The 27,189-nt window shown below is 60.3% G+C and overlaps 1 protein-coding gene and 1 long non-coding RNA gene across 3 annotated transcripts; both read right to left on the bottom strand.

Annotated features, from left to right (window-relative positions):
• Positions 1 to 657: 657 nt before the first annotated feature.
• On the bottom strand, positions 658 to 17,707 carry NOX5 (NADPH oxidase 5). The gene is made up of 14 exons (XM_066209342.1): positions 17,509 to 17,707; positions 13,709 to 13,859; positions 11,662 to 11,957; positions 10,924 to 11,259; positions 9,851 to 10,004; positions 8,091 to 8,224; positions 7,560 to 7,742; positions 6,724 to 6,856; positions 5,716 to 5,819; positions 4,865 to 5,209; positions 4,613 to 4,737; positions 3,334 to 3,418; positions 2,444 to 2,785; positions 658 to 1,171 (listed from the first exon to the last, which is right to left on the bottom strand). The coding sequence occupies exons 1-14, from the start codon at positions 17,620 to 17,622 to the stop codon at positions 1,040 to 1,042; spliced, it is 2,634 nt and encodes an 877-aa protein (XP_066065439.1). The 5' UTR covers positions 17,623 to 17,707; the 3' UTR covers positions 658 to 1,039.
• A 4,392-nt stretch (positions 17,708 to 22,099) lies between these two features.
• Positions 22,100 to 24,881, bottom strand: LOC136305991 (uncharacterized). 2 transcript variants are annotated; one of them, XR_010725475.1, is made up of 3 exons: positions 24,705 to 24,881; positions 23,124 to 23,294; positions 22,100 to 22,454 (listed from the first exon to the last, which is right to left on the bottom strand). It is a non-coding gene; the product is annotated as an uncharacterized lncRNA (long non-coding RNA). The 2 variants fall into 2 exon arrangements; XR_010725476.1 differs by having other exon boundaries at positions 23,124 to 23,314.
• Positions 24,882 to 27,189: the final 2,308 nt, after the last annotated feature.

Genomic DNA, 27,189 nt, shown 5'->3' on the forward strand with positions numbered 1-27,189 from the left:
CGCAGGCGTGGGAAAGGCTGGAAAACCGGGAATTCCCCGAGGAATTGTCACCCAGGGCCTGGCCAGCTCCCGATTCCCGCGTTCCCTCGATTTCCCAGGAAAACCGATCCCAGTCCAGCGCAGATTCCGGGCTGGGGGGAGCGGCTCCTCTCGGACACCGATTCCCAGCCCGGTTTTCCCTGATTTTGCCGAGGAGCTGGAATTGCTTCCATCAACCCCAACATTCCCGTCTTTCCCTCAGTTATTCCTCAGATCCAAAGGAAACTTTCCCATCTGTTTCCTTCCTCAGATCCAAGGAAACTTTCCCATCTTTTCCTCAGATCCCAGAGGAATTTTCCCATCTTTCCATCAGTTATTCCTCAGATCCAGAGGAAACTTTCCCATTTTTTCCTCATTCCTTCCTCAGATCCCAAAGGAAATTTTCCCATCTTTTCCTCAGATCCCAGAGGAATTTTCCCATCTTTCCATCAGTTATTCCTCAGATCCAGAGGAAACTTTCCCATTTTTTCCTCATTCCTTCCTCAGATCCCGAGGGAAACTTTCCCATCTGTTTCCTTCCTCAGATCCAAGGAAACTTTCCCAACTTTTCCTCAGATCCCAGAGGAACTTTCCCATCTTTCCGTCAGTTATTCCTCAGATCCCAAAGGAAACGTTCCCGTCTCTTTTATTCCCCAGATCCAAAGGAAACATTCCCAAAGCTCCGTGGCCCAGCCCCATCCCACCCTCGCAGAGCCGGCGGATCCGGGCTGGGATGCAGCGGGATCGGCTGCCGGACACGGAAGGGTGGGAAGAGCTCCTGGCAGAAGTTTTCCTTGGAAAAGGTGAAGGTGAAGATCCAGTCAGAAGTTTTCCTTGGAGAAGGCGAAGCCGGAGCTCCGGTCGGAAGTTTTCCTTGGAGAAGGCGAAGCCGGAGCTCCGGTCGGAAGTTTTCCTTGGAGAAGGCGAAGCCGGAGCTCCGGTCAGAAGTTTTCCTTGGAGAAGGCGAAGCCGGAGCTCCGGTCAGAAGTTTTCCTTGGAGAAGGCGAAGCCGGAGCTCCGGTCAGAAGTTTTCCTTGGAGAAGGCGAAGCCGAAGCTGCGGCAGTGGCCGCGGATGACCCTGGCCAGCCCCGCGGAGCCGCAGAAGAACACCCACACCTTCCCGCGCCGCTCCGCCGCCACCTTCCCGAACACCTGCCGCGGGAGCCGGGGCTCGGCGTCAGCGCACCCGCCCTTCCCTTCCACCCCGGCCCATCGCTCCATGATCCCGTCCCGTGACCCCTGGGCTAGATGAGACTGTTGGAATGAGACGATCCTTGGGGTCCCTTCCAACCCAACCCATTCCATCATTCCGTGATCCCAGTCCCCAATTCCCTGACCCCATCCCATGATTCCATGACCCCATCCCATGATTCCATGATCCCATCCCATGATTCCGTGACCCCATCCCATGATTCCGTGACCCCATCCCATGATTCCGTGATCCCATCCCATGATTCCATGACCCCATTCCATGATTCCATGACCCCATGATCCCTGACCCAGATCAGGGGCTTGGAATGAGATCATCTTTCCATTCCCTCCCAACCCATTCCCCAATTCTCTGATCCCATCCCATGATTCCATGATCCGTCATTCCATGATCCCATTCCCCAAATCTCTGATCCCATTCTGTCATTCCATGATCCAACTCCGTCATTCCATGATCCCATTCTGTGATTCCCTGATGCCATGATTCCATTCCATCATCCCATGATCCCATTCCCCAAATCTCTGATCCCATTCCCCAAATCTCTGATCCCATTCTGTCATTCCATGATCCAACTCTGTCATTCCATGACCCCATTCCCCCATTCCCTGATCCCATGATCCCATTCCATCATCCCGTGATCCCATTCCCTGATCCCATTCCATCATCCCATGATCCCATTCCATCATCCCATGATCCCATCCCATGATCCCATTCCCTGATCCCATGATCCCATTCCCTGATCCCATTCCATCATCCCATGATCCCATTCCCTGATCCCATTCCATCATCCCATGATCCCATTCCCTGATCCCATGATCCCATTCCATCATCCCATGATCCCATTCCATCATCCCATGGTCCCATTCCCTGATCCCATGATCCCATTCCATGATCCCATCCCATGATCCCATCCCATGATCCCACTCCCTGATCCCATGATCCCATCCCATGATCCCATTCCCTGATCCCATTCCATCATCCCATGATCCCATCCCCTGATCCCATTCCATCATCCCATGATCCCATTCCCTGATCCCATGATCTCATTCCCTGATCCCATTCCATCATCCCATTCCATCATCCCATGATCCCATCCCACGGTCCCATCCCCTGATCCCCTGATCCCCTGATCCCGTCCCACCATCCCACTCCCCGATTCCCTGACCGCCCCCCGCGCTCCCATCCCGCGCCTCGGCCATTCCCGGGTGCCGGACCTTGTCCCAGTCGGGGCGGCCGGGCTGGGTGCGGCTGCGCAGGCCGGTGATGGAATCGCGCTTTTCCTGCGCCGCCAGCAGGTCCAGCGCCAGCTGCAGCCCCAGCGCCTTCACGTCCCCCTTGCCCAGCGCCGACGTCACGTACAGCTGCAGCTCCAGGAAGTTCCCCGCCGGTTCCGGCGCGTCGGGACCGCCGCCGGGGGGGGATTTCCTGGGAGCGCCGCCGGGACGCTCCCGCTCGCCTCCCGGCTCCAGCTCCGCCTGCTCCGCCTCCAGCCGGGCCAGGAGGCCCAGGAACCACTGCAGGTGCTGCTGAGCCCGCGTGATCCAGATGAAATCCACCTGGGAGCGAGGGCGGGAAGGCCTCTGCTGGGCCGGGGGCTGGATCCCGGCGCCAGATCCCGTCACTGGATCCCGACACCACGACCCACCAGCAGATCTTGGCTACGGATCCTGACCCCAAACCCCGACACCAGATCCCGGCTACAGATCCCGACACCAAATCCCAACAGCAAACCGCGGCTATGGATCCCAACACCAAATCCCAATGTGAAATCCCGACACCAAACCACGGCTGTGGATCCCAACGCCAAATCCCAATGTCAAATCCCAACAGCAAACCGCGGCTATGGATCCCAACACCAAATCCCAATGTCAAATCCTGACCCCAAACCGCAGCTATGGATCCCAACACCAAATCCCAACACCAAACCCTGGCTGTGGATCCCAACACCAAATCCCAACATCAAATCCCGACCCCAAACCGCGGCTATGGATCCCGACACCAAATCCCGGCACCCGATCCCGCCCCATTCCCACTCCTCCGGGATTTGAGGGATGCTCGTGGGCTCTGCAGCCCCCCCGGCCGAGGCCGGATCCCCCGTCCCCACCTTGCGCAGCGTCATCTCCTCGTCGCGCCGTCCCTCGCTCCAGGAGAAGCCGCAGCTGGGGCAGCTCTGCTTCCGCCGCCGGTACCTGCGCAGGGAGCGGCGCTTCCTCACCATTCCAGCCCGTTCCCGCTCCATCCAGCCCGTTCCCGCTCCTTCCAGCCCGTTCCCGCTCCTTCCAGCCCGTTCCCGCCCATTCCTGCTCCTTCCCGCCCATTCCTGCTCCTTCCCGCTCCTTCCAGCCCGTTCCCGCTCCTTCCTGCATTTTCCTGCCTTTCCCTGCGCTTCCCTGATTTTCCTGCTCCGTCCCTCCCTTCCCGGTGCCTGCCCGTGGCCAAGCTCCCTCCAGCGCCTTTCCCGCAGCCCGGATTCCCGAAGGAAAAGCCTGGACCCGAGGGAGGCCCCACCTGCGGCCGTGGGACCCAATCCCAAGGCCCCAATCCCAAGGCCCCAATCCCAAGGATGGAATCCCAAGGCCCCAATCCCAAGGATGGAATCCCAAGGCCCCAGTCCCAAGGATGGAATCCCAAGGCCCCAGTCCCAAGGATGGAATCCCAAGGCCCCAATCCCAAGGATGGAATCCCAAGGCCCCAATCCCAAGGATGGAATCCCAAGGCCCCCGTCCCAAGGATGGAATCCCAAGGCCCCCGTCCCAAGGATGGAATCCCAAGGCCCCCGTCCCAAGGATGGAATCCCAAGGCCCCAGTCCCAAGGATGGAATCCCAAGGCCCCAGTCCCAAGGATGGAATCCCAAGGCCCCAATCCCAAGGATGGAATCCCAAGGCCCCAGTCCCAAGGATGGAATCCCAAGGCCCCAATCCCAAGGATGGAATCCCAAGGCCCCAGTCCCAAGGATGGAATCCCAAGGCCCCAGTCCCAAGGATGGAATCCCAAGGCCCCAATCCCAAGGATGGAATCCCAAGGCCCCAATCCCAAGGATGGAATCCCAAGGCCCCAGTCCCAAGGATGGAATCCCAAGGCCCCAATCCCAAGGATGGAATCCCAAGGCCCCAGTCCCAAGGATGGAATCCCAAGGCCCCAGTCCCAAGGATGGAATCCCAAGGCCCCAGTCCCAAGGATGGAATCCCAAGGCCCCAATCCCAAGGATGGAATCCCAAGGCCCCAATCCCAAGGCCCCAGTCCCAAGGATGGAATCCCAAGGCCCCAGTCCCAAGGATGGAATCCCAAGGCCCCAGTCCCAAGGCTCAAGGACTGGAGGTCGTCTCTTCCCAGGCATCCATCCCGAATCCCGTCGGGCTGTTCCCGGGGCTCGGGGACCCACCGGAACACGATGCTCTGCAGGATGGAGGCGAAGGGCGTGATCCCGATGCCGGCCCCGATGAGAACCGCGTGCTCCGAGGTGAAGATCCGCCGGCTCGGGCTCCCGTAGGGACCGTCCAGGAAGCACTGGGAGAGATCCAGAGTCAAGGGGTGGAGTAGCTGGGAACGTGGGTGGCACGATGGGAATGGGACCATGAGGAATGCTGGTCCCAGCCCATTTCCCGGGCTCCGGGAGAAGCGGGAGTGTCCTCACCCTGACTCTGCAGCTGCGCTGGCTCTCCGCCGAGCCCTGCCAGGAGAGGGGAGCGGTGACCGTCGCCCCGTCCCAAACGCTCCCCAGATTCCCTGGATTTGGGGCTCCTCCCGCCGGGCTGCGCACACAGCTCCGGCCGGCAGGGCCACGAGAGCACCCGAGGAGTTTCTTTCCGAGGAGCTTTTCCCGGAGCTTTGTCCCGTTTGGGATCCTCCCTCCGGTGTCCCCTGGGATGGGGGCGGGGCTCACCCCCTGCTCCGGGTCCTTTCCCGGGAACGCGGCTCCGGAGGCTCGGAACGCCACCAGCTCCACGGCTCCGTCCCTGCCCGAGGCCACGGAGCCTGCCTGGGAACAGAGGCCGGGAATCTCCGCTGGGATCAACGCGCCGAGGGAGCGGATTCCCATTCCACGGGGCACCAAATCCCATCGATCCCAGACCCCACCATCCCATCCCTACTAAATCCAATTCCATGGGGCGCAAAATCCCACTGATCCCATCATCCCATCCATCCATCCATCCATCCCAAATCCCATTCCATGGGGCACAAAATCCCACTGATCCCATCATCCCATCCATCCATCCATCCATCCATCCCAAATCCCATTCCATGGGGCACAAAATCCCATTCCCAAGAACACAAATTCCATTTCCATGGGACACAAATCCCATTCCATAGGACACAAATTCCCATTTCCACGGGACACAAATCCCATTCCAAAGAACACAAATTCCCGTTCCCACGGGACACAAATCCCTCCCGGCCGAACAAGCCGCAAACTGGGATGATCCCACGGGATCCCGTCCCCATCGAGGCGCAGCCATCCCCCGGATCCCGACGCCACAGGGCGACCTGTTCCCGGGGCCGGCGGCTCCCGCGCGGCTCCGGCTGCCGGAAGAACTCGTAGAGCCGGTTGGTCCATTGGCCCCGCACCCGGATGTGCAGCCAGAGCGTTTCTGGGGGAGACATCCCAAAATCCGGGAACCGCCCGGGCTGGGAAGAGCTCCGAGCCCCGTCCCGGCTGGAGAAACATCCCCCGGGGGTGGGAAAGGGATCGGGGGGTGGAAAACGGATCCTGGGGGGTGGGAAAGGGATCCACAGGATAGAACACAGATCCCAGGGGTGGAAAATGGATCCAGGGGAGGGGGGAAACACGGATCCCGGGGGTGGGACGCGGATCCCGGGGGTGGGACGCGGATCCCGGGGGTGGGACGCGGATCCCGGGGGTGGGACGCGGATCCCGGGGGTGGGACGCGGATCCCGGGGGTGGGACGCGGATCCCGGGGGTGGGACGCGGATCCCGGGCGTGGGACGCGGATCCCGGGCGTGGGACGCGGATCCCGGGCGTGGGACGCGGATCCCGGGCGTGGGACGCGGATCCGGGGGGTGGGACGCGGATCCCGGGGGTGGGACGCGGATCCCGGGCGTGGGACGCGGATCCCGGGGGTGGGACGCGGATCCCGGGGGTGGGACGCGGATCCGGGGGTGGGACGCGGATCCCGGGGGTGGGACGCGGATCCCGGGGGTGGGACGCGGATCCCGGGGGTGGGACGCGGATCCGGGGGGTGGGACGCGGATCCGGGGGGTGGGACGCGGATCCCGGGGGTGGGACGCGGATCCCGGGGGTGGGACGCGGATGCCGGGGGTGGGACGCGGATGCCGGGGGTGGGACGCGGATCCCGGGGGTGGGACGCGGATCCCGGGGGTGGGACGCGGATCCCGGGGGTGGGACGCGGATCCCGGGGGTGGGACGCGGATCCCGGGCGTGGGACGCGGATCCCGGGGGTGGGACGCGGATCCCGGGGGTGGGACGCGGATCCCGGGCGTGGGACGCGGATCCCGGGGGTGGGACGCGGGCACCTGGCTGCTCGGGAGCGCTGCTGATGGAGAAGGGATGCCACTCGTGGGCGGCCACGGCCGGCACGTTCAGGTAGACGTAATCCCCCGGCTGGAAGCGGAAGGATTCCGGCCTCTGGATCACCAGGTGGATCACCTGCGGGACAACGGGAAATCTGGGAATGCCCAGGGGATCCCCCACAGCCCGGCGGGAATTCCGGGCGCTGGGATCGTTCCCCGCTCAGTTTGGGCGGCACCAAATCCCGGTTCGGGCTGGGCTCGATCCGCGGGGTTTGGGGAGAAGGCTCCGAGGTCCGGGAGCTTTTCGGGCCCGGAGTTCCCATTTGGAAACGTTGGGAAGAAAAGGGCTCGGAAGTGAAGGAATTGCTTTCGCCTCCCGCTGCCAGCGCCGGCGTTTCCGTCTTCCTTCCTTCCTTCCTTCCCAGGGGCCCGGGAGGGGTGGGAGAGTGGGATGGTGGGATTTGGGATGTTTGGGATGGGATTTGGGATGGTGGGATTTGGGATGGTGGGATGGGATTTGGGATGGTGGGATGGGATTTGGGATGGATGGGATGGGATTTGGGATGGTGGGATGGGATTTGGGATGGATGGGATGGGATTTGGGACATTTGGGATTGATGGATGGATCAATGGGATTTGGGATGGGATTTGGGACATTTGAGATGTTGGATTTGGGATTGGATGGATGGATCGAAGGGGTATGGGATGTTTGGGATGTGGGACGTTCAGGATTTGGGATGTTTGGGGTATCTAGGATTCATTCCCACCTTGGAGGGCAGCAGGTAGATGGGATATTTGGGATATTTGGGATGTTTGGGATATCTGGGATTCATTCCCACCTTGGAGGGCAGCAGCCGGGCCTCCAGGATGTGCAGATCCCCCGCGCGGCGCCGCGCCCAGCCCAGAACCTTCTCCAGCAGGAACAGGGAGCCGGGAAGCAGGAACCACTTCCAGAAGTGGGGACCGTGCAGGAGCAGCAGGAACCACACGGGGATGTAGCAGAGGTGGCTCCAGTAAAAAACCTGGGATGGGAACGGGAATGGGGCGGGAATGGGGACGGGGACAGGGATGGGCACGGCGACATCCCGGGGCAGCCGCAGCTTCTCCGGGAATCCCGGCCCAGCCCGGAATTCCTTCCCAACCATCCCCCGTGTCCCACCGGGAGGAAAATTCCAGAAACCCCAAACCGAGAGGGGGGCGGGGGGAGGGGGGACACTCACCTCCCCCTCCAGCGCCGGGACCCGCACCCAGGGGCGCCCCTTCCCACCCCGATGGGATTCCCGGTTCCCGGCGGGAGAATCCCCCATTCCCGGCGAGGGAATTCCCGGAATTCCCGGTTCCCGGCGGGAGACTCCCCCGGGATGACTGACCTGGAAGTGCCCGCGGCGGCGGCGGGCCCGCGAGCCGAGCAGCATGGCCAGCAGCAGCGGCAGCAGCGCCAGCCCCGTGTGCGGGGCGGCACGGGACAGTGACAGTGGGACAGCGCTGGGGACACGGGCCAGCCCTGGGGACACGGGACAGCGACAGTGGGACAGCGCTGGGGACACGGGCCAGCCCTGGGGACACGGGACAGCGACAGTGGGACAGCGCTGGGGACACGGGCCAGCCCTGGGGACACGGGACAGCGACAGAGGGACAGCGCTGGGGACACGGGCCAGTCCTGGGGACACGGGACAGTGACAGTGGGACAGCGCTGGGGACACGGGACAGCGACAGTGGGACAGCCCTGGGGACACGGGCCAGCCCTGGGGACACGGGACAGCGACAGAGGGACAGCGCTGGGGACACGGGCCAGCCCTGGGGACACGGGACAGCGACAGTGGGACAGCGCTGGGGACACGGGCCAGCCCTGGGGACACGGGACAGCGACAGAGGGACAGCGCTGGGGACACGGGCCAGCCCTGGGGACACGGGACAGCGACAGTGGGACAGCGCTGGGGACACGGGCCAGCGACAGAGGGACAGCGCTGGGGACACGGGCCAGCCCTGGGGACACGGGACAGCGACAGTGGGACAGCGCTGGGGACACGGGACAGAGACAGAGGGACAGCGCTGGGGACACGGGCCAGCCCTGGGGACACGGGACAGCGACAGAGGGACAGCGCTGGGGACACGGGCCAGCCCTGGGGACACGGGACAGCGACAGAGGGACAGCGCTGGGGACACGGGCCAGCTCAGCACGGAGCCGCCGGGACAGCCCCGTGCTGCCCGCCCGGAGTGCCCGTCTGGGAATGTCGGAGAGCCCCGGGAGCCGCTCTGGGGGCACCGGGATGTGGGGGCCGGGATTTGGGATCTGGGATTTGGGATCGGGATTTGGGATCTGGGATTGGGGGCCGGCATCTGGGATCTGGGAGCCGCTGGACGGGGATCACAGCCCGCGGCTGCTGCGCCCGCCCCGAGCCCGGCACCTGGCCCCGGGCCGTGACCTGTCCCTGTCCCCTGCCCATGTCCCTGTCCCTGTCCCCTGCCCGTGTCCCCTGCCCCTGTCCCCTGCCCGTGTCCCTGTCCCCTGCCCATGTCCCTGTCCCTGTCCCCTGCCCGTGTCCCCTGCCCATGTCCCCTGTCCGTGTCCCCGTCCCCGCCCGCGGCCCCCCCTCTCCCGGCCGTCCCGTCCTCGCTGGGACACGGGCACCGCTCCCGCGGGACCCGGGACACCATCCGCCAGCCCGGGCCCCTGTCCCCGCCTGTGCCACCTCTGCCCCCGTGTGTCCCCGTGTGTCCCCGTGTGTCCCCGCCTGTGCCAGCTGTGTCCCCGTGTGTCCCGGTGTGTGCCAGGTGTGTCCCTGGCACTGACCCGTGTGTCCCAGGCGTGTCCCCCGGTGTGTGCCAGGTGTGTCCCCATGTACCAGGTGTGTCCCAGGTGTGTCCCCATGTGCCAGGTGTCCCCCGGTGTGTGCCAGGTGTGTCCCCATGTGCCAGGTGTGTCCCGGTGTGTGCCAGGTGTGTCCCCATGTGCCAGGTGTGTCCCCATGTGTCAGGTGTGTCCCGGTGTGTCCCGGTGTGTCCCCATGTGCCAGGTGTGTCCCCCGGTGTGTGCCAGGTGTGTCCCCATGTGCCAGGTGTGTCCCGGTGTGTCCCAGTGTGTCCCGGTGTGTCCCCCGGTGTGTCCCGGCGCGTCCCTGGCACTGACCCGCGTGCGCCAGGTGTCCCGCGGTGTGCGCTGTCGCCAGGGCCAGCACCAGGTGCGCCACCAGCTCGTGTCCCCGCACGTGCAGCTCCAGCGGGAGCAGCTCCGCCAGCGGCGTGGAGCGCAGCCGGGTCAGCGAGCGCCGCAGCATCAGCGCCTGGGGACACCCGCGGGGACAGCGACATGGGACACGGGACAGGGACAGGGACACCGCGGGGACAGCGACATGGGACACGGGACACCCGCGGGGACAGCGACATGGGACACGGGACACCCGCGGGGACAGCGACACGGGACGGGGGACAGGGGACAGGGACACCCGCGGGGACAGCGACATGGGACGGGGGACAGGGACACGGGACACCCGCGGGGACAGCGACATGGGACGGGGGACAGGGACACGGGACACCCGCGGGGACAGCGACATGGGACGGCGGACAGGGGACAGGGACAGGGACACCCGCGGGGACAGCGACACGGGACGGGGGACAGGGGACAGGGACACGGGACGGGGACAGGGGACAGCCACGGGGGACAGCGACATGGGACGGGACACGGGACAGCGGGGACAGGGACAGGGGCGGGGTGACGACAAGGGACAGCGACAGTGGCGGGGGGAGGGCAAGGAGGGACAGGAGAGACCCGGGGTGAGGGAGGGGACAGGGGAGCGCGACGGGGACGGGGACGAGCAGGGAGCACCGGGATCGGGAATGGGCACACCGGGAGATCCCGGGAATGGGCACACCGGGAGATCCCGGGAATGGGGAATGGGCACACCGGGAGATCCCGGGAATGGTAACACTGGGAGATCCCGGGATCGGGAATGGGCACACCGGGAGATCCCGGGAATGGGAACACCGGGAGATCCCGGGAATGGGCACACCGGGCGATCCGGGGATCGGGAATGGGCACACCGGGCGATCCCGGGATCGGGAATGGGCACACCGGGAGATCCCGGGGATGGGGAATGGGAACACCGGGCGATCCCGGGATCGGGAATGGGCACACCGGGAGATCCCGGGGATGGGGAATGGGCACACCGGGCGATCCCGGGAATGGGCGCACCGGGCACTCACGGCCAGCAGGGCGCAGTTGAGGTTGAGGCTGAGGCCGCAGCCCCGCGCCAGCGCCAGCGCCGCGCCGCGCCCGCGGTGCCCGAGCGCGCCCTGGGCCAGCAGCAGCGCCGAGGCCAGAGCCCAGAGCCACAGGCAGCGCGGCCGCGAGGGCAGGGCGCGGCCGCCCGGCGATTCCCGGGAAAAGCAGCGCCGGGCCCCGCCCGACGATTCCCGGGAAAAGCAGCGCCGGGCCCCGCCCGACGATTCCCGGGAAAAGCAGCACAGGGAGCGCTCGGCGGGACGGGGGTCGGGAGGCGTCAGCCAGCTCGCGGCGCTGGGAAAATGGGAATGGGGAGTCTGGGTGGGAATTGGGGAGTTTGGGGGGAATTGGGGAAGTTTGGGGGGAATTGGGGAGTTTGGGGGGAATTGGGGAGTCTGGGGGGAATTGGGGAGTCTGGGGGGAATTGGGGAGTTTGGGTGGCAATTGGGGAATCTGGGGGGAATTGGGGAGTCTGGGGGGAATTGGGGAGTTTGGGGGGAATTGGGGAGTCTGGGGGGAATTGGGGAGTCTGGGGGGAATTGGGGAGTCTGGGGGGAATTGGGGAGTCTGGGGGGAATTGGGGAGTCTGGGGGGAATTGGGGGAATCTGGGTGGGAACTGATCCAAACCCTGTCCCATCCCAAAATCCAAACCCTGTCCCGTCCCAAATTCCAAACCCTGCCCCATCCCGAACCTTCCCAATCCAACCCCTCATCCGACCGCAGCCCTCTCCCTCTGCTCCCGGCCCCGCCGTGTGCTCCCCCTGGAAGCCTCTGGCAGCGGTCCCGCATTTCCCGGTCCCCACCTGAGGCTGACGTTCTCCAGGAGCTCGGGAAAGGCCTCCAGCTGCTCCCGGAGCTCCGGGAAGGTGACGGAGCCGCTGCGGTCGCGGTCCAGGGCCTGGAGCAGGGCGCGGCTCAGGGCGCCCAGGCGCTCCTCGGGCAGGGACAGGGAGCTCTCCCGCAGACAGCCCCGGAGCACGGCCCGCAGCTCCTCCGCGTCGATGGAGCCGCTGCCTGGGCACAGGGACGCTCCCGGTGTTCCACGGTCCCGCGGGGTCACCTCCATCCCGTGTTCCACAGCCCTACACCGTCACCTCCATCCCGGTATTCCATATCCTACACTGTCACCTCCATCCCGGTATTCCATATCCTACACTGTCACCTCCATCCCGGTATTCCATATCCTACACCGTCACCTCCATCCCGGTATTCCATATCCTACACTGTCACCTCCATCCCGGTATTCCATATCCTACACCGTCACCTCCATCCCGGTATTCCATATCCTACACTGTCATCTCCATCCCGGTATTCCATATCCTACACCGTCACCTCCATCCCGGTATTCCATATCCTACATGGTCATCTCCATCCCCGCGTTCCATATCCTACACCATCACCTCCATCCCGGTATTCCATATCCTACACGGTCATCTCCATCCCCATGTTCCATATCCTACACCGTCACCTCCATCCCGGTATTCCATATCCTACACCGTCACCTCCATCCCGATATTCCATATCCTACACCGTCACCTCCATCCCGGTATTCCATATCCTACACCGTCACCTCCATCCCGGTATTCCATATCCTACACCGTCACCTCCATCCCGGTATTCCATATCCTACATGGTCATCTCCATCCCCGCGTTCCATATCCTACACCATCACCTCCATCCCGGTATTCCATATCCTACACGGTCATCTCCATCCCCATGTTCCATATCCTACACCGTCACCTCCATCCCGGTATTCCATATCCTACACCGTCATCTCCATCCCCATGTTCCATATCCTACACCGTCACCTCCATCCCGGTATTCCATATCCTACACCGTCACCTCCATCCCGGTATTCCATATCCTACACCGTCATCTCCATCCCGGTATTCCATATCCTACACCGTCACCTCCATCCCGGTATTCCATATCCTACACCGTCACCTCCATCCCGATATTCCATATCCTACACCGTCACCTCCATCCCGATATTCCATATCCTACACCGTCACCTCCATCCCGGTATTCCATATCCTACACCGTCACCTCCATCCCGGTATTCCATATCCTACACCGTCACCTCCATCCCGGTGTTCCATATCCTACACCGTCACCTCCATCCCGGTATTCCATATCCTACACTGTCACCTCCATCCCGGTATTCCATATCCTACACTGTCATCTCCATCCCGGTATTCCATATCCTACACCGTCATCTCCATCCCGGTATTCCATATCCTACACCGTCACCTCCATCCCGGTATTCCATATCCTACACCGTCACCTCCATCCCGGTGTTCCATATCCTACACCGTCACCTCCATCCCGGTATTCCATATCCTACACTGTCACCTCCATCCCGGTATTCCATATCCTACACTGTCATCTCCATCCCGGTGTTCCACCATCTCCATCCCGGTATTCCACAGCCCCATGGAATCCTGCCCACCCTGATATTCCACAGTCCTCTCCTATGGAATCATCTCCATCCCGATTTTCCAGCCCCAATCCAAGACTTTTCCTCAAAGCACGGAAAAATCCCGGACGGCTCAGGATGCGCTCCCTGGAAAACCGGGAGGATCCCAACATTCCGTGGGCTTCTCACGCTGCCCGTCTAACCCGGGAATTCTCCTGGCAGGGAATCCCACCCTCCCCGCACGGGAGGAGGACAAGCCCGGATGCTCGGAGACGCCCCAAATCCCAAATTCATCCCAAAAAACCCACCCCCCCCTCCCCCCCCGGCGAATCCCGTTTTCCCCCCTCACCGTCCACGTCGTAGACCTGGAAGAGGAAGCGGAGTTTCTCGGTGGGGTCGGCGCGGAGCAGGCGGCGCAGGGAGCCCAGCAGCTCCTCCCGGCTCAGGGAGCCGCTGCCGTCCGCGTCCAGCAGCGCGAAAAACCGCTCGGCAAAGAAGGGCTGCCGGAGAACGGGAACGTCGCCGCCGAGTCGGGGAAAGTGGGAACGTCGCCGCCGAGTCGGGGAGAATGGGAATGTCACCGCGGAGTTGGGGAAAGTGGGAATGTCACCGCGGAGTCGGGGGAGAATGGGAACGTCACCGCGGAGTTGGGGGAGAATGGGAACGTCGCCGCGGAGTTGGGGAAAGTGGGAATGTCACCGCGGAGTCGGGGAGAATGGGAACGTCACCGCGGAGTTGGGGAAAGTGGGAATGTCACCGTGGAGTTGGGGGAGAATGGGAATGTCACCGCGGAGTTGGGGAAAGTGGGAATGTCACCGCGGAGTCGGGGGAGAATGGGAACGTCACCGCGGAGTTGGGGGAGAACGGGAATGTCACCGCGGAGTTGGGGGAGAATGGGAACGTCGCCGCGGAGTTGGGGGAGAACGGGAATGTCACCGCGGAGTTGGGGGAGAATGGGAACGTCACCGCGGAGTTGGGGAAAGTGGGAATGTCACCGCGGAGTCGGGGAGAATGGGAACGTCACCGCGGAGTCGGGGAAAAATGGGAACGTCACCGTGGAGTTGGGGAAAGTGGGAATGTCACCGCGGAGTCGGGGAGAATGGGAATGTCACCGTGGAGTTGGGGAAAGTGGGAACGTCACCGTGGAGTTGGGGAAAGTGGGAATGTCACCGCGGAGTTGGGGGAGAATGGGAACGTCACCGCGGAGTTGGGGGAGAATGGGAATGTCACCGCGGAGTTGGGGGAGAATGGGAACGTCACCGCGGAGTTGGGGGAGAACGGGAATGTCACCGCGGAGTCGGGGAGAATGGGAACGTCACCGTGGAGTTGGGGAAAGTGGGAATGTCACCGCCGAGTCCGGGAGAACGGGAATGTCACCGCGGAGTCAGGGGAGAATGGGAACGTCACCGCGGAGTTGGGGAAAGTGGGAATGTCACCGCGGAGTCGGGGAGAATGGGAATGTCACCGCGGAGTTGGGGGAGAATGGGAACGTCACCGCGGAGTTGGGGAAAGTGGGAATGTCACCGCGGAGTCGGGGAGAATGGGAACGTCACCACGGAGTTGGGGAAAGTGGGAACGTCACCGTGGAGTTGGGGAAAGTGGGAATGTCACCGCGGAGTCGGGGAGAACGGGAATGTCACCGCGGAGTTTGGGGAGAACGGGAATGTCACCGCGGAGTCGGGGAGAATGGGAATGTCACCGCGGAGTTGGGGAGAATGGGAATGTCACCGCGGAGTCGGGGAGAATGGGAACGTCACCGCGGAGTTTGGGGAGAACGGGAATGTCACCGCGGAGTCGGGGAGAATGGGAATGTCACCGCGGAGTTGGGGGAGAACGGGAATGTCACCGCGGAGTCGGGGAGAATGGGAACGTCACCGCGGAGTCGGGGAAAGTGGGAATGTCACCGCCGAGTCCGGGAGAACGGGAATGTCACCGCGGAGTCAGGGGAGAATGGGAACGTCACCGCGGAGTTGGGGAAAGTGGGAATGTCACTGCGGAGTCGGGGAGAATGGGAATGTCACCGCGGAGTTGGGGGAGAATGGGAATGTCACCGTGGAGTCGGGGGAGAATGGGAACGTCACCGCGGAGTTGGGGAAAGTGGGAATGTCACCGCGGAGTCGGGGAGAATGGGAACGTCACCGCGGAGTTGGGGAAAGTGGGAATGTCACCGCGGAGTCGGGGAGAATGGGAACGTCACCGCGGAGTTGGGGAAAGTGGGAATGTCACCGCGGAGTCGGGGAGAATGGGAATGTCACCGCGGAGTTGGGGGAGAACGGGAATGTCACCGCGGAGTCGGGGAGAATGGGAACGTCACCGCGGAGTTGGGGGAGATCGGGAATGTCGCCGCGGAGTCGGGGAGAATGGGAACGTCACCGCGGAGTTGGGGAAAGTGGGAATGTCACCGCCGAGTCCGGGAGAACGGGAATGTCACCGCGGAGTCAGGGGAGAATGGGAACGTCACCGCGGAGTCAGGGAAAAAGGGGAACGTCGCCGCGGAGTTGGGGAAAGGGGGAATGTCACCACGAAGTTGGGGGAGAACGGGAATGTCGCCGCAGAGTCGGGGGAGAATGGGAATGTCGCCATGGAGATGGAAAAATGGGAATGTTCCCGTGGAGTCAGGGAATGTCACTGTGGAATCAGGGAAAAGTGGGAATGTCACCGTGGAGCGGGGAGTTAGGAATGTTCTCCATGGATCAGGGAATGTCACCGTGGAATTAGGGAATGTCCCCATGGAGCGGGAAAAGTGGGAATGTTCCCGCGGAGAAGGGGATCAGGGAATGTCAGCATGGAGCGGGAAGCTGGGAATGCTCCCCATGGCGCAGGGAACGTTCCCATGGAGCAGGGAATCGGGGAACAGTTCTCCATGGAATTGGGGCTGTTTCCATGGGATCAGGGAGTGTTCCCATAGAGCAGGGAATCAGGGAATTCTCACAGATCAGATCCCTCACCTCTTCCCACAGATCTCATTCCCTCTTCCTGCAGATCCCTCCCCATTCCCGGGATCCTTTTCCCAGACTCCTTTTCCCAGATCCCCTTTCCCAGATCCCTTTTCCCAGACTCCTTTTCCCAGATCCCCTTTCCCAGATCCCTTTTCCCAGACTCCTTTTCCCAGATCCCTTTCCCGGATCCCTTTCTCAGCTCCTTTTCCCGGATCCCTTTTTCCTGGATCCCTTTTCTCAGGCTCCTTTTCCCAGATCCCTTTTCTCAGGCTCCTTTTCCCGGATCCCTTTTCTCAGGCTCCTTTTCCCAGATCCCTTTTCTCAGGCTCCTTTTCCCAGATCCCTTTTCTCAGGCTCCTTTTCCCGGATCCCTTTTTCCTGGATCCCTTTCCCCAGCTCCTTTCCCCGATCCCTTTTCCCAGACTCCTTTCCCCGATCCCCTTTCCCGGATCCCTTTTCCCAGCTCCTTTCCCGGATCCCGTTTCCCCGATCCCCTTTCCCCGGATCCCTTTCCCGGATCCCCTTTCCCCGATCCCCTTTCCCGGATCCCTTTTCCCAGACCCCTTTTCCCCGATCCCTTTCCCCGGATCCCCTTTCCCGGATCCCCTTTCCCCGATCCCCTTTCCCAGATCCCTTTTCCCAGACCCCTTTCCCCCGATCCCCTTTCCCGGATCCCTTTTCCCCGATCCCCTTTCCCGGATCCCTTTTCCCAGACTCCTTTCCCCCGATCCCTTTCCCGGATCCCTTTTCCCCGATCCCCTTTCCCGGATCCCTTTTCCCAGACTCCTTTCCCCCGATCCCCTTTCCCGGATCCCTTTTCCCCGATCCCCTTTCCCGGATCCCTTTTCCCAGACTCCTTTCCCCCGATCCCTTTCCCAGACCCCTTTCCCCCGATCCCCTTTCCCCGGATCCCTTTTCCCCGATCCCCTTTCCCCGGATCCCTTTCCCCCGATCCCGTTTCCCCGATCCCTTTCCCGGACCCCTTTCCCCCGATCCCCTTTCCCGGATCCCGTTTCCCCGATCCCTTTCCCGGATCCCTTTCCCCCGATCCCCTTTCCCCGATCCCGTTTCCCCGATCCCCTTTCCCGGATCCCGTTTCCCCGATCCCTTTCCCGGATCCCTTTCCCCCGATCCCCTTTCCCCGGATCCCTTTTCCCCGATCCCCTTTCCCCCGATCCCCTTTCCCCGGATCCCTTTCCCGCTCCCCGACCTCCTTGAGGCGCAGGGCGGCCGTGAACTCCTCCAGGCCGATCCCGGTCCCGGTCCCGGTCCCGAAGCGTTGGCCGGCCCAGCGCAGCCACTCGGCGTCCGCCGCCGCTCCCATGGCCCCGGGCGATCCCGGAATCCCGGCAGTTCCCGGCTTTTGGGGGGCTCCCAGCCTCGCTCCGGAGGATCCCCGGTGGGATCCCGGGTTTCCCTGGAGCTGCCCGGCGCCGTGGCTGGGATGGGCACGGCGCTCACACGGGCGTCCCCGCGGATCCCTGCTTCCCACAAAACCCGGGCAGGGATCCGCTCCCAATCCCTTCCCTCTCCCGTTCCCTCTCCCGTTCCCTGCTTTCCCCTTCCCATTCCCTCCATTCCCATCTCCTCCTTTCCCCTTCCCCTTCCCATTCCCTCCATTCCCATCTCCTCCTCTCCCCTTCCCATTCCCTCTTTTCCCTTTCCCAGTCCCATTCCCTGCTCTCCCTCTCCCTCCTTTCCCATTCCTTCCTTCCCCTTCCCAATTCCTTTTCCTTCCTTTCCCATTCCCATTTCCTTTCCCTCTCTCCCCTTCCCACTCCCTCCTTTCCCTTTCCTTTTCCCTCCTTTCCCATTCCCTCTCCCCCTTTCCCATTCCCTATTATCCCATTCCTTCCTTTCCCATTCCCTCTCTCCCATTCCCATTCCTTCCTTTCCCTTTCCCTTCATTCCCTATTTGCCCATTCCCATTCCCTATTTTCCCTTTCCCATTCCCTATTATCCCATTCCTTCCTTTCCCATTCCTTCCTTTCCCATTCCCTCTTTCCCATTCCCATTCCTTCCTTTCCCTTTCCCTCCATTCCCTATTTTCCCTCTCCCATTCCCATTCCCTATTTTCCCTCTCCCATTCCCTATTTTCCCTTCCCCATTCCCTATTTTCCCATTCCTTCCCTTCCCATTCCTTTTCCCTCCTTTCCCATTCTGTTTCTCCCATTCCCTCCTTTCCCATTCCCTATTTTCCCATTCCCATTCCCGATATTCCCTTTCCCATTCCCTATTTTCCCTCTCCCATTCCCTATTTTCCCTTCCCCATTCCCTATTATCCCATTCCTTCCCATTCCTTTTCCCTCCTTCCCCATTCTGTGTCTCCCATTCCCTCCTTTCCCATTCCCTATTTTCCCTTTCCCATTCCCATTCCCGATATTCCCTTTCCCATTCCCTATTTTCCCTCTCTCCCATTCCCTATTTTCCCTCTCTCCCATTCCCTATATTCCCTATTTTCCCATTCCCTATATTCCCGATTTTCCCATTCCCTCCTTTCCCTATTTTCCCTCTCTCCCATTCCCTATTTTCCCTCTCTCCCATTCCCTATATTCCCGATTTTCCCATTCCCTCCTTTCCCAACCCTCCGAAATCCCTCCAGCCCCCCGGAAATCCCTCGGCAGCAGCAGCCTCCCTGCCAGGATTCCCGCGGATCCACAGGGGAAGCGGCCCGGCCGACTTCCCGGCGCTCTTCCCGCCTCCCCGCTCCCGTTCACCTGCCGAGGGCAATCCCGAGCGGGGGCCGGGCCGCGGGAATAAATCCCCGATCCCCGATCCCAGATCCCGCCTCCTCCCCGCCGTCCCTCCTCCGCAGCTGCTCTTTCCCGCTTTTCCCGATCCCGGCCTCGCCCCTGGCCCGCCCGTCCCCGGGAATTGTTCTCCCGTCAGATCCACCTGGGATCCCATCCCCGGGAATTGTTCTCCCGTCAGATCCACCCGGGATCCCGTCCCCGGGAATTGTTCTCCCGTCACATCCACCTGGGATCCCGTCCCCGGGAATTGTTCTCCCGTCACATCCACCCGGGATCCCGTCCCCGGGAATTGTTCTCCCGTCAGATCCACCCGGGATCCCGTCCCCGGGAATTGTTCTCCCGTCAGATCCACCCGGGATCCCGTCCCCGGGAATCGTTCTCCCGTCAGATCCACCCGGGATCCCGTCCCCGGGAATTGTTCTCCCGTCACATCCACCCGGGATCCCATCCCCGGGAATTGTTCTCCCGTCAGATCCACCTGGGATCCCGTTCCCCGGGAATTGTTCTCCCATCACATCCACCTGGGATCCCGTCCCCGGGAATTGTTCTCCCGTCACATCCACCCGGGATCCCGTCCCCGGGAATTGTTCTCCCGTCACATCCACCTGGGATCCCGTCCCCGGGAATTGTTCTCCCGTCAGATCCACCCGGGATCCCGTCCCCGGGAATCGTTCTCCCGTCAGATCCACCCGGGATCCCGTTCCCCGGGAATCGTTCTCCCGTCAGATCCACCCGGGATCCCGTTCCCCGGGAATCGTTCTCCCGTCAGATCCACCCGGGATCCCGTCCCCGGGAATCGTTCTCCCGTCAGATCCACCCGGGATCCCGTTCCCCGGGAATCGTTCTCCCGTCAGATCCACCCGGGATCCCGTTCCCCGGGAATCGTTCTCCCGTCAGATCCACCCGGGATCCCGTTCCCCGGGAATCGTTCTCCCGTCAGATCCACCCGGGATCCCGTCCCCGGGAATCGTTCTCCCGTCAGATCCACCCGGGATCCGGCCCGTCGGGAGCTCGCCGGGATCCTTCCCAGCCCCCAACGATCCGTTGATTCCCTCTGGAGCGAACCCAGCCGGCCTCGGGTTGCCATGGGAATGTCAGGAGCAGATCCAGGTGGGAAAACTTCCCGGTTTTCACGCTCCAAAGGCATCGGAGCCGCCCCGGATCCCGGCGGGAACAACGGCCGGGAGGGGCCGGGGCCCATCCCGGGAAATTGCGCCTCTCCCCGGGATCGCGGGGCGATGGGATTACATCCCGCCCCGGCCCATCCCAAATCCCAAATCCAGCCCTTTTCCCATCCCAAATCCAGTTTTTCCTCATCCCAAATCCAGTGTTTTTCCTATTTGCAATTCCATCTTTCCCCATCCCAAATCCATCTTTCCCCATCCCAAATCCCTCTTTTCCCATCCCGAATCCATCTTTTCCCATCCCAATTCCATCTTTCCCCATCCCGAATCCATCTTTTCCCATCCCGATTCCATCTTTTCCCATCCCAATTCCATCTTTCCCATCCCAAATCCATCTTTTTGCCGCTCCCTGTGGGATCTGGGGCTCCAGAGGGGATTTTCCCGGCTCCCCGGAATGGGAATTCCAGCTGCGGATGTCGGGGCCGGGAGCTCCATTCCCGACTTTTCCTGGAATTCCGTGCGCTTGGCTCATCCTGAGGAATTCAATCCCTGGTTTTTCCTGGAAATCACCCTGAATTCCCAACTTTTCCTGAAATTCCGAAGGATTTGCTCCTTCTCCCCATTCCCATCCCTGGTTTTTACTGGAGATCACTTCCAAGTCCCAATTTTCCCCTGAATTCCGTGGAATTTCCTCATCCTGAGGAATTCCATCCTTGGGTTTTTTACAGGGAACCACCTCAAATTCCCAGGTTTTCCTTGGATTCTGGGGAATTTCCCGATCCTCAGAGGAAGTTAATCCCTTTCATCCCTGGTTTTGACCGGAATCACCTTGAATTCCCAACTTTTCCTGAAATTCCAAAGGATTTCCTCACTCTCCCCGTTCCCGTCCCTGGTTTTCACAGAAAGCCACCTTGAATTCCCAACTTTTCCCCGAATTCCATGGAATTTCCTCATCCTGAGGAACTCAATCCCTGTTTTTTTTACAGCAAACCACTTTTAATTCCCAAGTTTTCCTGGAATTCCGAAGGATTTGCTCCTTCTCACCCTTCCCATCCCAGTTGTTTACTGGAACCACTCCTCATTCCCAATTTTTCCCTGGATTCCCTTATCCTGAGGAATTCAATCCCTGGGTTGGTTTTTTTTTCCCACAGAAAACAATTCCCAGGGATTTTCTCTGGAATTTTGGGGGGAAATCTTGGGAATTAAAAAAAAAGGGAAAAATGAAAAATTCCTGTGGGAAAGAAACGAGGAGGGAAATCTCAAAAATTCCATTTAAAATTCCTGGGGGGAAAAAAAAAAAAAAGGAAAAAAACCCAGAAATGGAAAATTTAAGGAAAAATAAAGGAAAAAAAAATCCGTAAATTGAGAATTCCTGGAAAAATCAATAAAAAGGGGGAAAAAAAATCCCACAAACTGAAAATTCTTGGGAAAAAAATAACAAAAAAAAAGATTCCTCAAATTTCTGTTAAAAAATTATCAGGGAAAAAAAACTCCAGAAATCGGAAATTCCGGGTAAAAATAAACCGAAAAATCCCATTTAAAAACTCCCCCTAAACCCAAATCTCATTCGTTGAAAAACTCCTGGTAAAATAAACGAGGAAGAAATCCCAGAAACCGCAAAATTCCTGAAAAAAACAGGGGAAAAAAATCTCAAATTCCTGTAAAAAAAAAAAAGCCCCAAAATTCCAAATTTCTCTTAAAAATAAACAGGAAAAAAAATTCCCATAAATGAAATTGAAAATTCCTATTAAAAAAAAAAACCCGGGAAAAATCTCGACAATTCCCATGGAAAACCAACCCCACAAATGAAAAATTCCCATTTTTTTTAAGGAAATAATAAATAATAAAAATCCCTCGGGAACTGAAAAGCCGCCGAAGGAAAAGTTTTACCCTGGGGGGGGAAAAAAGAAAAATTCCCTTAAAATTTAATTCCCAAATATCTTTAATTCCTAATTTAATTTTTCTTATTCCCAAACTTTTGGAACACGAACAGTGGCAGGAGCAGCTTTAAATTGGGAATTCTGCCTTGGGAAAAAGGGAATAAATTCCCGGAATAATGCACGAAAAAAGGGAATTTTTTGCATCTTTAAACCATCAAAATCCACTTTTTTTTTTTTCCTTTGGAGAAAAGGAAAAAGCAGCTGCAGAAATTCCTCTGAAATCCCAGCAAATCTTTGGGGTTTTTTCCAGGAAAAGTGTTTTTTTTTCCAAAGGTTTTTCCAGCAGAAATTCCACGAAAAATGATCCCCCGAAGGTTCAGCCCCGGAGGTGGAAACAACCTGGAAAAGAGGAAAAAAAATAATTTAAAAAAAATAAAATTTCACCTCAGTTTTAAAATCCCAAAACTCCCGGAGAGTTTGGAATAAAAATTCCAATCGAGGAGCCCGAAATTCCATCAGAAATCCCCAAAACTCCGAATATTTTGCAGGTTTTTTGCGCTGAAATCGGAATTTTTTACCTGAAGGTTCAGCCCAGGAGCTGCAAACGACCCGGAAAAGAGAAAATCAAAACAAGTCGAAAAGAAAATTTCCCCTCGCTTCGAAATCCCCAAACTTCCTAAAAGTTGGGAATGTTAAATCCGATCCGGGACTTCTCAAAATTCCATCCTCAAGCCCTAAAAATCCCCCCAAAATCAGATTATTCTGCAGTTCTTTGCGTTTGTATCGGAATTTTTTACCTGCGGCTGCCTCTGCTGTTTCCACCCCCAGCCCTGGGATCCTCCCAGCCTCATCTCCCTCCAATCCTAGAAAATACATGGAAAAACCACCCAGTTTTTCCAAGGATTTTCAGCATTCCCTTGCTGTTTCCCAACAGTTTTTTTTTTTTTTTTTTTGGGGGGGGGGATTTTCCAGCTCTGAGTTTCCCAGGAAAAGATAAAAAGGAATTTTTGAAGGGATAAAATCGATGGTTTTACCCGAGTTAACGGGGACAATTTGTAAATCCCAAACCTTGGGGAGAAAGGAGTTCGGATCCTCATCCAGCAGCGCCTGGAAAATGGTTTGGGGAGGGAAAAGTTTAAATTTCATCCCGATTTTCTGGGATCATTCCAGGGACGGAGCGGCCACAGCTCTCCTGGGAACCGCAGAATCAAATCCGGGCAAGGATTTCTTCAGCCAAGCCTAAAATTCCAACACCAACCCTAAAAATTCCCAAAAAACCCAGAAGGTTTTGCCTTTCTTTTTTTGGTTTTTGGTCCTGGCACTTAAAGCTTAAAAAAGAAAGAATTCCCTTTTCCAATCCTTGCTGGGAGCTGAAGGATCCCAGTCCCTCGGGTTTTCCCGGGGGGATCATCCCGGTTTTCCCTTTCCCGGGGAGATCATCCCGGTTTTCCCTTTTCCCGAGGGGATCATCCCGGTTTTCCCCTCCCTTTCCCAGGGGATCATCCCGGTTTTCCCTTTCCCAGGGGATTATCCCGGTTTTCCCCTCCTTTTCCCGGGGGGATCATCCCGGTTTTCCCTTTCCCGGGGGGATCATCCCGGTTTTCCCTTTCCCGGGGGGATCATCCCGGTTTTCCCTTTCCCGGGGGGATCATCCCGGTTTTCCCTTTCCCGGGGGGATCATCCCGGTTTTCCCTTTCCCGGGGGGATCATCCCGGTTTTCCCCTCCTTTTCGCGAGGGGATCATCCCGGTTTTCCCTTCCCTTTCCCAGGGGATCATCCCGGTTTTCCCTTTCCCAGGGGATCATCCCGGTTTTCCCTTCCCTTTCCCCGGGGGATTATCCCGGTTTTCCCTTTTCCCGAGGGGATCATCCCGGTTTTCCCTTTCCCAGGGGATCATCCCGGTTTTCCTTTTCCCGGGGGGATCATCCCGGTTTTCCTTTTCCCGGGGGGATCATCCCGGTTTTCCCTTTCCCAGGGGATCATCCCGGTTTTCCCTTTCCCAGGGGATCATCCCGGTTTTCCCTTTCCCGGGGGGATCATCCCGGTTTTCCCCTCCTTTTCCCGAGGGGATCATCCCGGTTTTCCCTTCCCTTTCCCAGGGGATCATCCCGGTTTTCCCCTCCCTTTCCCGAGGGGATCATCCCGGTTTTCCCTTTCCCGGGGGGATCATCCCGGTTTTCCCCTCCTTTTCCCGGGGGGATCATCCCGGTTTTCCCTTTCCCAGGGGATCATCCCGGTTTTCCCCTCCTTTTCCCGGGGGGATCATCCCGGTTTTCCCTTTCCCAGGGGATCATCCCGGTTTTCCTTTTCCCGGGGGGATCATCTCGGTTTTCCCTTTCCCAGGGGATCATCCCGGTTTTCCCCTCCTTTTCCCAGGGGATTATCCCGGTTTTCCCCTCCTTTTCCCGGCCATTCCGACCCCCCGGAGCCGCGGGGACCCCGCTGAGGGCGGCGCGGCCGCTCCCCGTCCCCTCAGCACCACCGCCGCCCTTCCCTCCCTCCCTCCTCCCTCCTTTCCTTTCCTATCCTTCCTTTCCTTTCCTTCCTTCCTTCCTTCCTCCCCTCCCCGCTCGCTCCGCCCGCCGCCCGCCCCCCGCCGCCGGGGCCCCGCGCCATTGCCCGCGCCATTGCCCGCGCCTCGCTCCGCACCTTTCCCCCTTGCCGGCCGCCCGCCCGCCGGCCGGCCCGCCGCCGGGGCCGCTCCCCTGCCGGCGCCTCCCGCGGGGCCCGGGCGGCCCCGGCGCTCGGCTCGGCTCGCCCCGCGCCCGGCGCCGACCGGCCGCGGCCGCTCCGTCCCCGTCGGGCGGCGACGCGGAATGAGCCCGGGCCGGGCGGCGGGCCGTCCCCTCGGCCGGCGCCGCCGCGCCTCGCCTCGCTGATTGGCCGGAGCGCGGCGGCGCGGCGCGGCGATTGGCGGGCGGCGCCGTCGGTCGGCGCGGCGGCGCCCGCCCCCGCGGTTATCAGGTTAGTGCGCGCCGCGGTCGCTGCGCTCGGGCTCTCCGAGCGGCGCTGGGCGAGCCCGAGTCCCTCCGCGCCCCGCCAGCCCAGGGGGCTCCGCACGGGGTCACCGCGCCGGCCCGAGCCCGCCGCCAGCCACGGACATGGACATGAAGAAAAGGATCCACTTAGAGCTGCGGAACAGGACGCCGTCAGATGTAAGCTAAAATGCAAACGCTTCTCCCCTCCTTCCTCCCTCCCTCCCTCCCTCTCTCCCTCCCTCCCCCCCCCCCACCACCACCGCACACCAAAAAAAAAAAAAAAAAAAAAATTAAGGTTAATAACGCTAATGATGAGAAGAACGATAATAAAAAAAAGCCAAGCGCGTCTCACGGTTATTCAATTTGATTTAATTTTTTTGTTGTTTTTGTTTTTATTCCCCGCGGCGGGGCGGCGGTGGAGCGTGCCAGGTGGCGGTGGTGCTGCCCTTGAGGTGCCCACCTGTGCGTGTGCGGGGCTCGGGGGGCTCCGGCGGCCGCTGCTGCCCCAGCCCGGCCGCCGTGCCTCGCACGGGGGGCTGGCCCTGCGTTAAATAAAATAATAACTTGCTCGCTGCTCCCTCTCCCTCTCTCTCTCTCTCTCTCTGGGCGCGTTTAGTTGGCAAATATTTGTGCAGGCAGCCGGGCTAGGGAGAGGCAGGCAGGGACGGCGAGTGAGTTGCGAACGGTTTAGTTTAAAGTGCGTCTTGGTTTCTTTGCAGTGATCAGGCAGGAGAGACTGGGGAGCCATATTTGTAACTTTGTAGTCCTCATGAACGCGCCCTTTCTCTCTCTCTCTCTCTCTCTTTCTCCCTCTCTCCAGATGCTGAGAAGATAAAAGGAAAGAATTTTGAAACCGACGCTTGGCGTTGGTTGGGGTCGGTTCGGGCTTTTTTTTTTTTCTTTCCTTGTTGTTGTTGTTTTTGTTGTTTTGGTGGGGTTTTTTTTTTTAATTTCATTTTGCGGGGCGATGGGGGCATCGCCGCCGGCAGCGCGAGCGTTGAATAATAATCCTAACGCTCGTAAGGATCATAATAATAATAATTAAAAAAAAAAAAAAGAAAAATAACACGGGAAGACATGAAGGCGCCGTGCAGCCCGTCCATCCGCGCACACACACGCACAAAAAGGCTGGACGTGTGTGGTGTGTGTGCGTGTTTTTCCCCTCTTCTCCCCTCCTGCCTTCCCCCCGGGGCCGGACTTGGGCGCTCGTTGTTCCGCGCCCGGCGGAATAAACGGGGGAGGAGAGGACGGCGAGAAAAACTTTGGCAGGACATAAAAAACAAAACAAAACAAACAAAAACCCCAACCCGAACCCCAACAAAACAAACAAGAAAATAACGAGGTGCTGGGGAGGGGAAAATAGGAGAAGCACGGGAAAAAAAAATAAGAAGAAGAGTGGGCGGGAGGTTGGCCGGGGGGAGCGGAGCCGCGGCGGGGGAGCCCGTTCCCCCGGCCCCGCATCCCTCATCCCCGCGGGCCCTCGGCGCTGCCCCCGGGGCGGCTTGGCCCCTGTTCCCCCGGGACAGCTTTTGGCCCCGGTTCCCCCGGGGCAGCTTTTGGCCCCGGTCCCCCCGGGGCAGCTTTTGGCCCCAGTTCCCCCGGGACAGCTTTTGGCCCCTGTTCCCCCGGGACAGCTTTTGGCCCCAGTCCCCCCGGGGCAGCTTTTGGCCCCGGTCCCCCCGGGGCAGCTTTTGGCCCCAGTTCCCCCGGGACAGCTTTTGGCCCCGGTTCCCCCGGGGCAGCTTTTGGCCCCAGTTCCCCCGGGACAGCTTTTGGCCCCGGTTCCCCCGGGGCGGCTTTGGCCCCGGTCCCCCCGGGGCAGCTTTTGGCCCCAGTTCCCCGGGGCAGCTTTTGGCCCCGGTCCCCCCGGGGCAGCTTTTGGCCCCGGTCCCCCCGGGGCAGCTTTTGGCCCCGGTCCCCCCGGGCAGCTTTTGGCCCCAGTTCCCCCGGGGCAGCTTTTGGCCCCGGTCCCCCCCGGGGCGGCTTTTGGCCCCGGTCCCCCCGGGGCAGCTTTTGGCCCCAGTCCCCGGGGCAGCTTTTGGCCCCAGTTCCCCGGGGCAGCTTTTGGCCCCGGTCCCCCCGGGGCAGCTTTTGGCCCCAGTTCCCCCGGGGCAGCTTTTGGCCCCGGTCCCCCCGGGGCGGCTTTTGGCCCCGGT

The sequence above is a fragment of the Chamaea fasciata genome, unplaced genomic scaffold, assembly GCF_029207755.1.
Source record: "Chamaea fasciata isolate MVZ Bird 193981 ecotype frontalis unplaced genomic scaffold, bChaFas1.0.hap1 SCAF_871, whole genome shotgun sequence".
NCBI lineage: Eukaryota > Metazoa > Chordata > Aves > Passeriformes > Sylviidae > Chamaea > Chamaea fasciata.